The 13602-nt window shown below is 41.7% G+C and overlaps 2 protein-coding genes across 3 annotated transcripts in view; both read left to right on the top strand.

The window, feature by feature from the left end:
* pdlim2 (PDZ and LIM domain 2 (mystique)) overlaps positions 1 to 4635 on the top strand; it is a 32438-nt gene extending 27803 nt beyond the window's left edge. For both annotated transcript variants that reach the window (XM_005729421.2, XM_005729422.2), the window contains 3 exons: positions 1466 to 1614; positions 2268 to 2379; positions 3403 to 4635. In XM_005729421.2, the coding sequence (XP_005729478.1) occupies positions 1466 to 1614; positions 2268 to 2379; positions 3403 to 3595 (454 nt within the window). In that variant the 3' untranslated portion in view covers positions 3596 to 4635. The remainder of the gene's footprint in view (positions 1 to 1465; positions 1615 to 2267; positions 2380 to 3402) is intronic.
* A 3182-nt stretch (positions 4636 to 7817) lies between these two features.
* adgra2 (adhesion G protein-coupled receptor A2) overlaps positions 7818 to 13602 on the top strand; it is a 39649-nt gene continuing 33864 nt past the window's right edge. Inside the window, exon 1 of the mRNA XM_005729420.2 lies at positions 7818 to 8886. Coding sequence (XP_005729477.1) covers positions 8597 to 8886 — 290 coding nt within the window. The 5' untranslated portion in view covers positions 7818 to 8596. The remainder of the gene's footprint in view (positions 8887 to 13602) is intronic.

Here is a 13602-nt window from a genome sequence, read left to right as displayed (position 1 = left end):
TCAGGGCCAGTGCAGCTTGTCGAAACACGTTTTTCACCACAACTCAAGAATTCACGGGCTAATTTCACAAGTTTCTAATGGGATAAAGTGATGTGATGACATTTCATTTTGAAAAGGCCAAAGGTCACACCTTCACAAAAAGAGACACGCAACTGCGGGATCTCATGTTTCTTGGCTGTTGGAGAGGCTTTTGAATCAACTTTGTACTTGGTGCTGTTATTTTGTGCTATAGATTATGTAATGCACAAGCCTCTCTTATTACTACTTTGTTAACTGGTTTTAACTAATCAGAAGTTTTCTAAAAAAAACAAAAAAACAAAGCCGCTTTTCGTTAAGCTCTTTATTTTATTTTATTTTTTAAGGATTTTAGATTTGAGATGTGGCTCTCTCAGTTAGCCTTTTGCCCTCCTTGTTTCTTCCTTGTAGCTGTTTGCTGAGTTAAGAGCAAGACAGCAAAGTATGGTGTTACTGGTGGAGCAGGTTGAGCATTAGTTTGATATTGTTTAAATTCTTGTACAGAGTTGCTATTAATGTAGAAATAAACATGGCATTTTATATAGAAATCATACCAGATCATACTTGTATGGCTTTTCTTGGCATCAACTAGTAATTTCCCAAGAACCTTCCTGAAATAACATTAATCCCCTGATCAATAAATTCAACAGTTCCCACTGTAATATCATATTTTAAATTTTGATGAGAGGGGAGACTTCTCTGGTTTGGTCTGAGTGTTGTCTCTGCTATTGTACAATGTTGGAGCTGTTGAAGCAGTCGTTGGAAGTACCTGCCAATATAGATTGATTTAGGAACAAATATAGCAGAAATCTCATAAATCAGATAAGTTGTTTTACCATTTTTAGATTAGATAAAAGCGCTGTTCTGAGCAACAGCTAAAGAAGTTCAAACTTAGATGGGCCTCTTAGTTGGCTCTTTACCAACACACTTCTGGTGAATCTGCAAATGCATGTGATGAGTTGCAAATATGTGTGTGGAGAGAGTTACCCTTAACTCAAAGCTTTGATTTGCCCTGAGCTTATACTCACAGGCTCATGCGTCCTGCTCTGCCTGGACTCCGTCAGAGTGTAATACAGCAAACATTCATAATGAGCAGCACTCAGTTTCAGTTACTATTTAAAAAAAAACAACAAAAAACTTTTACATCTACATAGAGGAACCAACTGATATCCGATAAAGTTTGCCTTCTGCCTGCAAAACTGCAGCCAAAACACTAAACACAAACTTGTGCAAATTGCAACACGCCAAAGTGCACCAAAAATCACATGTACAAAAGAGAGCCGGAGAGGCCTGCTTTAAGTTATTATTGGTGACTTGGTTTTATGTCCATCTATTCAGTCATAATACAAACTTTAATGCTTTAATATCACCGTATCATACACATTTATATATTTTTAATCATATATAAATGAATAGATCCTATACTGATTATTATTGGCTTGTTTTACAGCAGTCCCAGTTCTGACTTTGCCATGCAGAGGTTCGACACAGACTCAGAGGTGTACAAGATGATCCAGGAGAACAGGGAGTCCCGCAATCCACCTCGTCAGTCCAACACCTTTAAAATGCTGCAAGAAGTCCTGGAGGCTGACGAAAAAGGTGAGACGCTCATTCATCCAAAGAGCATCCTTTATAGACAAAAGTGCACATTGTTTCATAAATATAAAAGTGTGTGTGTGTATGTTAGAACACACAAGAAAGTGGCAGTAGGTATTAGTTGAGCACAAAAGGGCTTTGTGACTGCAGAGATTTTATCCATGTGGACTGGCTGCTTTGAGACTTATTTTCTGCATCTGTCAGCTATATCAAGTACTTTATAATTCACTTCCTCTCTTGTTTCTGTTTGCTGCCCACATCTCCATCTTGAAACCATCCTTGACAAATGTGCATCATTCAGAACCATATGCACTTCCATATGTTTGTCATGAGGAGCGCAACTCTGCAGTGTGTGGGTCATAAAAATGTTATCATGGAATACATCTGTCTGATTCCCCTTTGGCTTTGATCTTTGGCAGTGAAAATAAATCCAGATAGTGATAACATTCTTTCATGACGTGATAATGGCCAGTATTTGGAAATTTCATATAGCGTGTCCCATAGGCGACGACCTTGTGATGACAGTTACCGGAAACATAAACAAGCTGCACTGACAGAGGACAGTGAAGACAAACAGAGTGCTGATGTGTTGAGCAGTGAGACGTAGCGTGTCAAAACTTCATCATGAGCAACTCTGTGTGTGTGTTTTTCTCCAGAGGCAGCTCTGAGGTTTCCAGGAAATCTTTCACCAAATGCCCCCAAAGCAACCACATCAGTGGGAGGAACCAGCAAATACCACACCTGCGAGAGGTGTGGTACCAAAATTGTGTAAGTCTGTGGTCGCCTGCAGTTACATGCTTAATTGGATAACATAGCCGTTGATATAATAATATATTTGTGTCTCAGACTCAGAAGATTTGATGCTGGTTTGTTTTACTTATAAATCTGCAAATGATGCTACACAATTACAAAACCTTCACACTTGAGCTGTGGTACATGAGACTTCTAGACCTGCCAGCCCAACCAGATTGAGCTATTATGGACAAAAGGTGTTTGCCTTGGTGACGGGAGTCAGACTTCCACTCCCCTCTTATGCGCACCACTCAGCCATTTATGGTAGAGCGACCGAAGAGAACGGGTTCCTCAACAAAAGACAGAAGACACTGTGCTTATTGTTCAAAAGCAAAATACTTGGGTCTTAATGAACAAAGATTTAAGTATTTGGCTGCAAATGGTAATATTTATCTGGAACTGGAAGACTAGTCAGGATAGAGAAGTGTGTACATGACAAATACAAAATCCTTTTCTGGAGGGAATTCTTATTTATTTATTTATTTTTTATTTATTTGAGGCTTCACGTGTTTATAGAATATAATACTGTATATATAATATACTACTTAATCGTTATCAGATTATCATAAAGATGTAAATGAGATCAGGATATGAGTTGCCGTGAAACTCACACATCAAAACACTGATTTTAAATTATCTGACCTCCAATTTGAGTCATACTCTGAAGGCCATGAGCCTCTTAACATGACCAGAATAAACTGGTGAAACTGAAATATGTGAATGAATGCTTCTGGTTTACCTGGTGCACAACACTGCCATTGTGGTCTGCTGTGTAACGATTTGTGGGGGAAAAATAATAGACAAAATTTCAAATGGAGTCTGAAACATCAATTGTAGACAGTTCAATTGTCTACAATTGAACTGTCTACAGGGCATGCTAAAACAAACTGTTTTGTTTTAGCATGGTGATTATTTGTGCTGATTGTTGAAACTCATCATTTCACCGTTCGATCATCTAGTCTGTTTTCTTGGTGCCTGATTGCGCTCATCTCTCCGCAGCTCACAGGCCGTGCGCATCAACGACGATCGATTCCGCCACCCCGAGTGCTACACGTGCACAGATTGCGGTCTTAACCTGAGTATGCGAGGGCACTTTTGGATTGGAGATGTGATGTACTGTGAGAAGCACGCCAAAGAAAGGTACGAGGGCCCGGGCAGCTCCCCCCCAGCCACCGTGTCCCCTCACCACTGAGTCTGCCACTCCACCCCTGCCTCACTGTGGACACAGAGGGCCGCCTGTTTGGCTTAAATATCCACCTCATCTGACTGAGTTTTAGATCTTGGGAAGATACACGGAGGTGGAGATGAATCAACAATATGGTCGAGGATGCTCTTTTCTGATCACATTTAACCATACTTTGCAGTAATATAATACACTTTGTTGCCTTCTTTGTAAATGTATGAGAAATGGGGCTTTGTTTGTCTTTTCTTTTCTTTTTGTTTTTGTTTTAATTAACCAGCCTCCGTGCCATCTTTAGGTTATTCTTAGGCCTAATGATTCACAGCTGCCATGGACTCAATCCACATGACATTATGCTAAGGCCAGATTTACAAATCACCACTGCTTTGGACAAACTCAACAGGGCTGACTCTGAGGATCAGGATCTTCATTTAAATTTTCTGCTGACACAGTGGGATCAAAAGCAAACCTACACTGCATGCCTTTTTAAAAAATGTAATGTACACAGATAGTGCTGTGTGGGTGTGTATGTGTGCATACTTTCTCATGCAGGGGTGTGGTGGCTTCTTCAGGCCTTCCCTTCATCTGTGGGTGTGTGTGTGGGTGTGTGTGTGCACATGTGAGAGTGAGAGGCAGAAAGGAAGAAGGGAAAGGGTGTTCACACTGTTACAAACACAGGAGTTGCAAATTTAGTATCAGGCCAAAAACCCCTGAGTTTTTCTGTATTTCTTTTGTAATCTGAATTTATAAATAATGAGGGGATTTTTTTTTTTGTGGCTGTTTTTGTTACCTTTTGAGGGACTAGAGTTTCATTTAATATGCAAATATGTTTGATGTTTGTGATTGAAATGTATTCTATAATGTAGATCACTTAAAATGCATAATGTATGCACAGGACATATAGTGTGAAAAGAATCGATGATGCTACACTTACAGCAGTACTCAGAGATGCACTATAATGTTCACATTTCATGTGGCACTTAATAAATTCGCACAACCTGAAGCTTCCTCAGCGATAATAACTGTTTTGCAGTTGTGTGTACCAAAATGTGTATGTGTGTGTATGCAGTGTTTTCCTGATGTGTTATTGTTTCTTTAATGTAACTATGTCTGCCAACTTGAAACATTTATTCTTCCCATATTAACACCAGAAAGAGTTTCGCCAAATGTAGCACAGAAAAGAGTTTAACTGCTGCTGTAAGCTGGTTCTTTACCGCACATTTTTGAATGTAGAACAAGGTCTGTGACATACACAAACTGCACACATCTCTTTGTAGTAGAAGTTGTACAGATAGGTAGATAGTTTATTTAAATGCATTTTTGCATATTTATTATTCCACATATTATATCGCACACAATCTAGGGATTATGTTTGTCATTATATTTAATTGTTTTACTAGTGGCTCCATAGTGCAGTGCCAGTAAAAGCTCTGCAGTTCATCCCAGGAGGAGACACAAATCCCTTGGGGTGGTTTGTGTCAGAAGAGGCATCCAGATTAAAAATCTGCCAACATGCTTTGTGAATAGCAGACCAGGTAAAAAGGAAACTAGAACGGTAGTTTGGATGCTTTTATTTTCCCACAAGCTTATCTGCCATCCAGGTCTTGTAACTGAATGAGCATTACAAAGTTGTTGGGAGACCCACGTCTATGACAAGAGATGTCTGATATAATTATGCAGCACATGAGGAGGGAGAGTTATGACGTGCGTTGCCTTTGAGGCTGTGTAACAACTATGTAATTCACGTTCCTGACCAAAAGACGGCAGTATTACTGCAGTTTCAGACTTGTTCTTTATGAACTTATGAAAGCGATAAAACTCAAATTACACATGGATTAAGATTTTAAACTCCGTTATAAAATCTTTGCGCAGGATTAGAAACAAAATATGGACATGAGCTGATTCATTTCGTGGAGAAATCTGATGGTATGTTTATATAAACAAGTGGGGGGAAGCATAGGCGAGTGTACTATGATTTCGCTTACTAGGCAATTATAGAATTGATTTCTGCATTATTTGTGGATCATTATACAATGACTACAAAGATAAACCTCCTTTTTTGCAGCATTATATTGGATTAAATTCTAAATTACTTGAAAGACTTCTGATAAATGAGTGTTGACAGTACAGCACCACATCGTTTGATAACCCCTCAAAAATGTAGAAGTAAAGAGCTTAATGTTCTCATAAAGTGTTAAATAAAAGCATTCACCCAGGAAATGTGCAGAAGTGGAGGAGTGACGAGTGCGCTGCGGATCTCACCACTAGATGTCACGAGCTCCTCGAGAAACACTCGGCAGCAGGTCGCCTGACGTCTGTTTCCCGGCTGGAAGTTTTCTTTTGTTTATCCATTGGCAGAAATCCGGACTTTTTGCCTGAAACTCAGCAGTCAGTGGGTCTGGTTTCTCTAATTGTGCTGAAAACCCCATTGTTTTACATGTTTATCTACCAGTGTGGGATTTGTAGAAGACGACCGACATACAAAACCATCTCTCAGCCTTCATCACACATCCCCAAAAAGCTTGTATAACATCAGCCAAAATCGACACTGAGGCACAATCTCAACCCTATACGTTTTTGGTCTTTTTTAGCCTCCAACCTTCTCTGTTTTCCACCTTCGTGATGTTCTCCCCCTTTCTCAATAACTCCACCTGGAATGGAGTCCAGATGTGGAACAGGGAAGAAGGAGAGACTTGCTTGCTAAGCTATAAGGAGCAGGGGAGAGCGTGTGGAGTACATAGAGAGAAAATGTTGGACCGACATTAAAGTTTGTCTGGATGCCATTAAGTACAATTTGATGTAATGTGCAGTTTGGGACGTGACATTTTAAAATGGAAACTGTGCTCTCCAGATGAGAGAGATCTGGGCCTTGTGGAGCTGGACGGGGGTGTTGTACTTGAAGCCTTATTTAACGGCTTGGATAAACAGCCCTCTGTTTCATTGCTGAACAGGCGCCCATCTACTCCTTGTGCTTTCTTTCAATAATTGCACCGGCTTTTTCAGCCCATTCCCGACGTAAAGTATCATATACAGGAATAACAAACCAGGGGTCCACTGTGTGGTTCAGAGCACAGTGCGCTTTTATACTGCCAGGCTGCTTGCATGACTGAGGTGCCTGCAGTTTGGATATGTCGGTGAATAGTTGTCAAGCCCAATTGCATAAAATCCCGTTTCAAAAGCTTTCCTGCTTCACCTTCTCATATTTTGAAATGCTCTCCAGATTTGAATCGCCACGGTTTCCATCCTCCTGAGCCTCTCGTATATCAAAAGGTATTTTTAAAACTGAAATATTGTATTTTGGGAAGTTTCCATACACGCAGGGAGAAAAAAAGAGCAGCAGAGCCAGAGGAAGGATTCTTTTACTTTTAGGGGAGAAATGTAATGTTTCTGTAAAATAAATAAATATATATATATTTCTATCTATATATATAGTTCTTTCAACAAAATATTTAATGTTTTTTATTATCTCAGAATAATTGAGGAAGAACATTCAGTGGAAATTTGATAGAATAGGACTGAAAAAAGCTTATCTGTATTGGAGCCCTGACAGCTTCTTTGTGCCAGCCACTCCAGTTTCAGCATTTATGAGAAGCCACGGAAACAAAAGAAAACATGCCATTAATCTAGAAGTTATCATCTACAATATGACACCCCATTCTCTACGTCTACATTTTAAAGATCAATAACTCTAATCATAACTCTTTCTGCAGCAACAATATCCCATTTGCCGTAGCGTATCTGTAAAAGTCTTTGCTTCCTCTGCTTCCCGTCGATTGAATGAAAACTCTTTGATCTGCTCCAAAGGCACAATACAATGAAGGCTTTCCACATTCATTCATAATTTTAGTTTTAGGCTCCCGGTGCAGGCAGGCACTGAAATCAAGACCTTTTAGACTTTTACACCCAGGCCGATCAACATTTTCAAAAGCAGTTTCCCTTTCTGATGAATTTATCATTGAACGTATTATTGTTGTAATGGGATAAAAGCCAAAAGTTGAGTTAATAACTAGGCCTAATTATTTCGATAATTATTTCAGTTTTGCTTATAGGGGAAATATTTGTGGGTTTTAGGCAAACTCATATCCATAATATTAAACCTAATGGGCCGTATCTTTCTTTTTCTTTTTCTTTTTTTTTTTTTTTGTGAAGGCGTGTAACGTGAGTCGTCGTTGCCCTGACCCCCTCCCCGGTCACATGTGGAACCTCCTCTCTGTCTCGCTCTGTGCTGATCCGGATGCGCTAGGACCGCGGGGACCAGGGCGCAGACGAAGACGGAATGGGCGCACTTGGGGTAGTAACCAAGTGATTTTTGAGTGTGACAGAGGCAAGCAAGCAAAACCGCTAGATTCTGGGAATTACACCGCAGCTCCGAGCTCACTTCTAAACGAACTAAAAGTTGCTGTTTTTTGTTTGTTTCTTTTTTCCAACAAGTTCAAACTGAATTCAAGTTGCGCATGAGCGTAAGCAACGGTGAGCTTAGGGATTGGAGGAAAACACTGAGGGAAACTTTTAAGAGATGCGAGCAAGTGAAAAAGAGAATTAATTTTTGTTCATATAAACGACAGCGTGGCTGTGGATGTGACTGCTCAGCCGTCAATCTCACCAACCCCTGGATTAAGTTTGCAGAAGGCGAGATAACGGTAATCTGGACACTCCCACTTCTCTAAAGGTAATTAACACAGCCATCAACTTTTTAGAGACATATTGGATCGCTTTTTTTCTAACTGTTGTGGACGTTTGGAGGGTGACACATCTCTTGGATTTATTAAAAGCGTTTGGACCAGAGGGAGTTGTGCGCCCGGGCTGCCATGACATAACGGGACACTTGGGAAAAAAATCAACGGCGCTGAATATTTCTGGAATGACCGGATGGCGAGTGTCCATTGTTGAGCGGATCCTTTAACCTTGCCATTCATTCAAGGCCTGAAAGCTGATTTTATTATTGTTGTTGTTATTACAACTTTCTTCTCGCCCACATTACACCCACTGAAAGCTCCATGGTGCAGATATGGGATGATTGGAGGCTGGGGTGCAGCTGAGGTGAGATCCAGCCGAAGGACAATGTTTGCGCCCGGCGTTGGCATCCCTCTGCTGCCGGGGCGTCTGGTACTGATGCTGCTCCTGTTGCCGAGGCTCTACCAGGCTTGCCCGGGGCTGCTCGCCTCCACCAGTGGCTGCAGCTGCGCGGAGGAGCGCCCCAAACTGCACAGCGTCCAGGCTGTGGGGATCAGGGTCAGCTGCAGCAAGGGGGAGCTGACTGAACTTCCGGATCCCGGCTTGCTGCCCAACAGAACCGTCACTCTGTGAGTTGGAACACTTTGAACATCACTGTAACATTCAAACTGACGAATTAACAGTGTATTATTATCATAAGGCTGGATTTTTGAAGGCTGGGCCTGACATACTGGTGTCACTGGTACAATTAGGCCTCATTTCGGTCCTCTGGTGTCACTCAGCTTTCATAATAGTATTTCTGAATGTCCCCTAAACGTTTTGGAGGGGAAATATTATCCAATCTTTTTAAACAACTTGTTTCCATAGTTAAATTAAATTGAAGTCACAGAATGTCCATGTTATAGGATTAGGGAAGTCACCTTTAGTTGTTCATTCTTAAAAAGTACTCCCAATGTGATTATCATCTAAGGCTTAAGTATTCTGGGAGCCACACACCGATGACCCCTTGACCTTAGTTTTACCTACATTAATGGCTTTCTGAGTTAATAAGACTTGTCAGGTTAGGTGCTTACATCTTGATTTACTTTAACTGCCGGGCTGAACGCTGCCATGCTGCAAACCATTAAAACAAGCGTTGAGAGGGCATAGGGCTGACTGTAGCCATCATCTGGCCCTGCCTCTCTGACACAACTCTGTCGCTTTAAATTAGACTCAGCCAGACGCCCTGTCTTCAGCTCGCTCCTTCTTCTTCCACCACCGCCGCCGCTCGTGCACATGGCCCAGCTGACTTGGCCTCGCAGAACTAGAATAAACAGAAACACATTATAAGTATTTTATGTCTGAGTCTTTGCTTTACTGGTGGGCGGCTCCTTAAATGCCGCAACACCCTGCCTCACTATCTCCTTCTGTTGAAAAGGGAGGAAAAAAAAAAACATCTGGCGAAAGCTGGACAGCACTAATCCTGACCCAGAATAGTTGCATATTTGTAATTATAAAGCAGTTATTTGTGTGGTCTGTTTTGGACCAAACTTGAAAGCACTACCATCACTGGCCAAAGTACACTATTGCCCATGACTGATGGCCTACCGATCTATTAGTGACACATTTCTTTGGACAGTAACACACCACTTTCTTCACAGCTGCTCAGTCTTTTGAAGACATTGCTCATTCCCACAGTGTGTTAGTGTCTCTGTACTCTGACCCAGCGGGAGAAATGCTAAGTGCACATCGTCACAGGGGGAAAAAACATGTTCAACTGCCCCACTGGAGAAAGCATATGAGGTAAAGTGAGGGGATTTATGCCCAGGAGAGCTAAAGCCAGCCAGCAGTCCATTTATAGGGCTTTATGTTTCTTGCCTATTAAAGGCAGGATAAACATCTGGGGAACACATTGCTGAAAAGCTGGAGGAGGTGAAATGGCTCGGGTGGCAGTGGTTGAGGTGACTTAAGATAATCTCCTATACCCACACCTAACTTTGGTTAAGATGTTTTGTGCATGCGCTTTGCATTCTGTGACACTTTTTTGATTAAGCTCTCTGCCAGGCGAAAACAATTCCGCTTGCAATCCACCATTTTCTCTATATCCCGGGAACGACGGTGTCTAGAAAGTTTGTTTTCCTGAGGATTCGGTGAGTCTTTTCAAGCGCCTGCGTTCCCACTGTTGCTCGTGACATTAGCTCCAGATGTGGAATGCGAGAAGTTGTGTGGGTATTCGTGTTATTCCTGACATTCCACAGACGCTCTGAAACTGCAGACAGTATCCCAGGTGCGGCATAGGAGCTTTTTCCATGCCCTACATCACTTTTCCTCCTCTCCAGAATCGGAGGGCTTGAGAGCCAGGCCCTGCTGCCCTCTCTCTGGGGCAGCCTGGAGGAATGCTCTCCTCCATGCTGAGCAGGCAAAGGCTGGAGGACACCAGGCCTTGGGCTTCCGGGGCTGGCTGCTACGTGTAATTCACAACAGCTGGCCCCTGTGAACATTCCAGCTGAGGCCCCTGAGCCTCATGGGAAAACCCGACGGCGATTTGTTTATTAAAACTATTAGCTGGCTGTTTGTTGCTCCTGCCATCCATAAAGGAGCAGCAAACAGTCCACCCCCCTGACCCCCCCAATATTATCACCTCCTCCTATGGCTCGTCAGTATCTCTGTTTGGAGTTTGTTTACACTGCAGTGTGTGTCACGTTTACACATCGCCGTTTCTTTAAACTTATGCTTATCAGTAGTTTAATGGTGTATAAATTTATTCTCAGCCTTCTCCATCGAGCTCCAGTCGTTTGTCCCACTTTCATTCGTTTCTCTTTATCTCCATCCCCCCTCCCCCCGCTCTCTATCATGAGTTCATCCACATGCAGTAACTCTCAACCTAAATATTTAGTCGTCTTGGTAGGAAACTGCCATGTCCAAACTCCTTCCAGATGTGAGCTTGAGCAGGCTTGTGTTTAGGCCTAATTATGCACGGCTGCAGAGGAGGTGGATCGCTGAGAGAGGAAGAGGAGTGGAAAGGGAAGAGAGGGTAAAACAGATAAGGGTGTGAAAGTGAAAAGTTCTGTTGAGGAGAAAGTGGGAAAAGACGGTGTAGGTTAAAAAGAGGCCGGAGCGAGGGAAGAAGGTCGAATACGAGGAGTAGAAGAAGTGGGACGAGGGAATCAAAGGGGAAAGAAAGAAAGCTGAGCAAGAAAAATGATGGAGAGAGGAGAAGTTTGGCAGGCAGTTCAGAGGGATGTGCCCCTGGAGACTGAAAACTCCCCATCCCCTGACTAACAGATCTTTAGCTCCAAGTTGAGACACAAGAGGAGGAGGCAGGGCTCCTAAATGCATCAACATAGCTTCACTTTTAATACATTACTTCGTGTCTCTAATATTTTGGATGTTACATTTGTCTTTGGCTGTTAGCGGAATTATGCAAAACTACAATTTTGGGTAACACCACTGCCGCTGAAGCAGCTGGTTGGAGCTGGAGTTAATTTTTAAACAATATGCCCAATATTCATAAGATCTATGATAAATCCATATGATATCAATTTTTTTGGTTTATGTTTTAAGTTTGCTAAAATTTCACAGGCTCCGTTGTTTCCGATCTTCATCAGAACTGGACCAGATCATCTTCATACCAAGATATTGTATGGATTTCTCATTTTCAAAAGCTTTTATTCATCATGGCAATGAAGCTGTTGAAAAGGAAGTTAGGTCATATCTTGGCAACGCGTTCAAGGACATACATGGACGCGGGACTTTGTTTTGACGAAGTGCAAACAGTCTTTCTTCATTTGCTGCAAAATCGAATAACTTTTGGTTACTTAAAAGAAATTATTCTCGTCTGTGATAATGCCAAGGGAGGTTCAAATCTGAGACATTTTCTAATGCAACTGGCATATTGTTTTTTATCAAGAGCAGATTGGATGTTTCTGTCATAATAATTCAGCTGGATGAACTGAGAGAACTCATCTGTGTCAAAAAAGACTGCAGATCTCTACAGCTTAGACACTGAAGGCACCGGCTTCTCTACACAGTCTTCTCCATGCCCCAAGCTTAGGTTATTTAGTTGTGCTTCACACCTGGCCAGTCAGAATGGTACAGGTCTTACTAGTACTGGTAAAAGTCAGAAAAGCTGTTTGGAAAATGGATTTAAAGGTGATGCATAAAAGTGAGGAGTGGAATACATTAGGGTAGCGCTAGACCCAGTGAGAGTGTTAATGCCAGGTCTGAACCTATTCAAGTACCAGTCATCAGTCATTATTGGACATGTTTGAATTAATAGGGCAGGACTGAGTCATTCAAACATCTGCTGGGGATGCCACATTGAACAAGGTGACATTGTTCACATGTCTGTTCCAGCCTAACGACCCCGGCAGTAATTCATAGAAAGACGTAGGGATAACATGGGCACCAATGTTGGTATATCCCCAGTTTTATGCATCCCAAATAGCCTAAAAGATGAGAAAATGAGTGCATTGGCAGGAGAAAGGCTCAGTAACACAGGACGCTTCCAGTAAAGCTAAGAAGACTATACTGAGGCTATTGACAGAGGGAGGAACATCTGTACCTACTCTAAACGGCTTACATCTCTAACAGAAGCTGTCTCTTATGCCTCTATAGCAAAAGTTCATAGTTTCCATTCTCTCAACTGGTTTGGAGTGTAAACACACTTTTCTTACATGCCTGTCAATACCAGGGACTAAACAGAACTGTTTCTGTCAGACTTCAGCCTGAGAGCTATAGTATGTTTTTTAAGACTAATGTCGATATTTGATGATTTAAAAATCCAATATATCGGCCGATATTTTTTTCTTTCAGACACCTGAAACGCAAAACAACTTCCATTTGTTATGTGTAGGTATTTAGTGATTCTGCCTGACTCTGTTTTGTTTGTAGTTCCAAACACTTGTTGGCAAAAGGGATGTTGCAGAGTGCCCCCTGGTGGGCAAACTATGCAACTTCCTGGCTGAAGGGTGTTTCTGTTGTCTCTTCTTTACTTGTTTCATTTTCTGTCATTTGCTGTTATAAATGGCAATATCAATAGATCAGAAAATATTTAATAGTGGCCTAAAATTTTGGCCCGTTGATAAATTGGTCCAGCTGTAGAGTTCGAAATTCCAGTTAGCTAACTGTTTATGTATGCGTGTGGAATAACAAATCTGGCATTTTTGTTAACCCCCCCTCCAAAAAACCCCATCCAGGTTGTTATTCCAATAATAATGTAATTTGATCTGAAAAGTGTGGATGCCAACTGTTGCAAAATGAGCCCATTAATCACAATGATTAATGGGCTCATTAATAACAAGTTATTATAATTTTAATGGAATATCCACATACGCATAATTTCATCAACCCCTGTGTCCCAAAGC

This window comes from Pundamilia nyererei, unplaced genomic scaffold (assembly GCF_000239375.1).
Source record: "Pundamilia nyererei isolate P.nyererei 1_Seehausen unplaced genomic scaffold, PunNye1.0 scaffold00033, whole genome shotgun sequence".
NCBI classification, from domain to species: Eukaryota; Metazoa; Chordata; class Actinopteri; order Cichliformes; family Cichlidae; genus Pundamilia; species Pundamilia nyererei.
The sequence above is the reverse complement of the archived record's forward strand: the minus strand, read 5'-3'. Positions and strand labels throughout refer to the sequence as shown.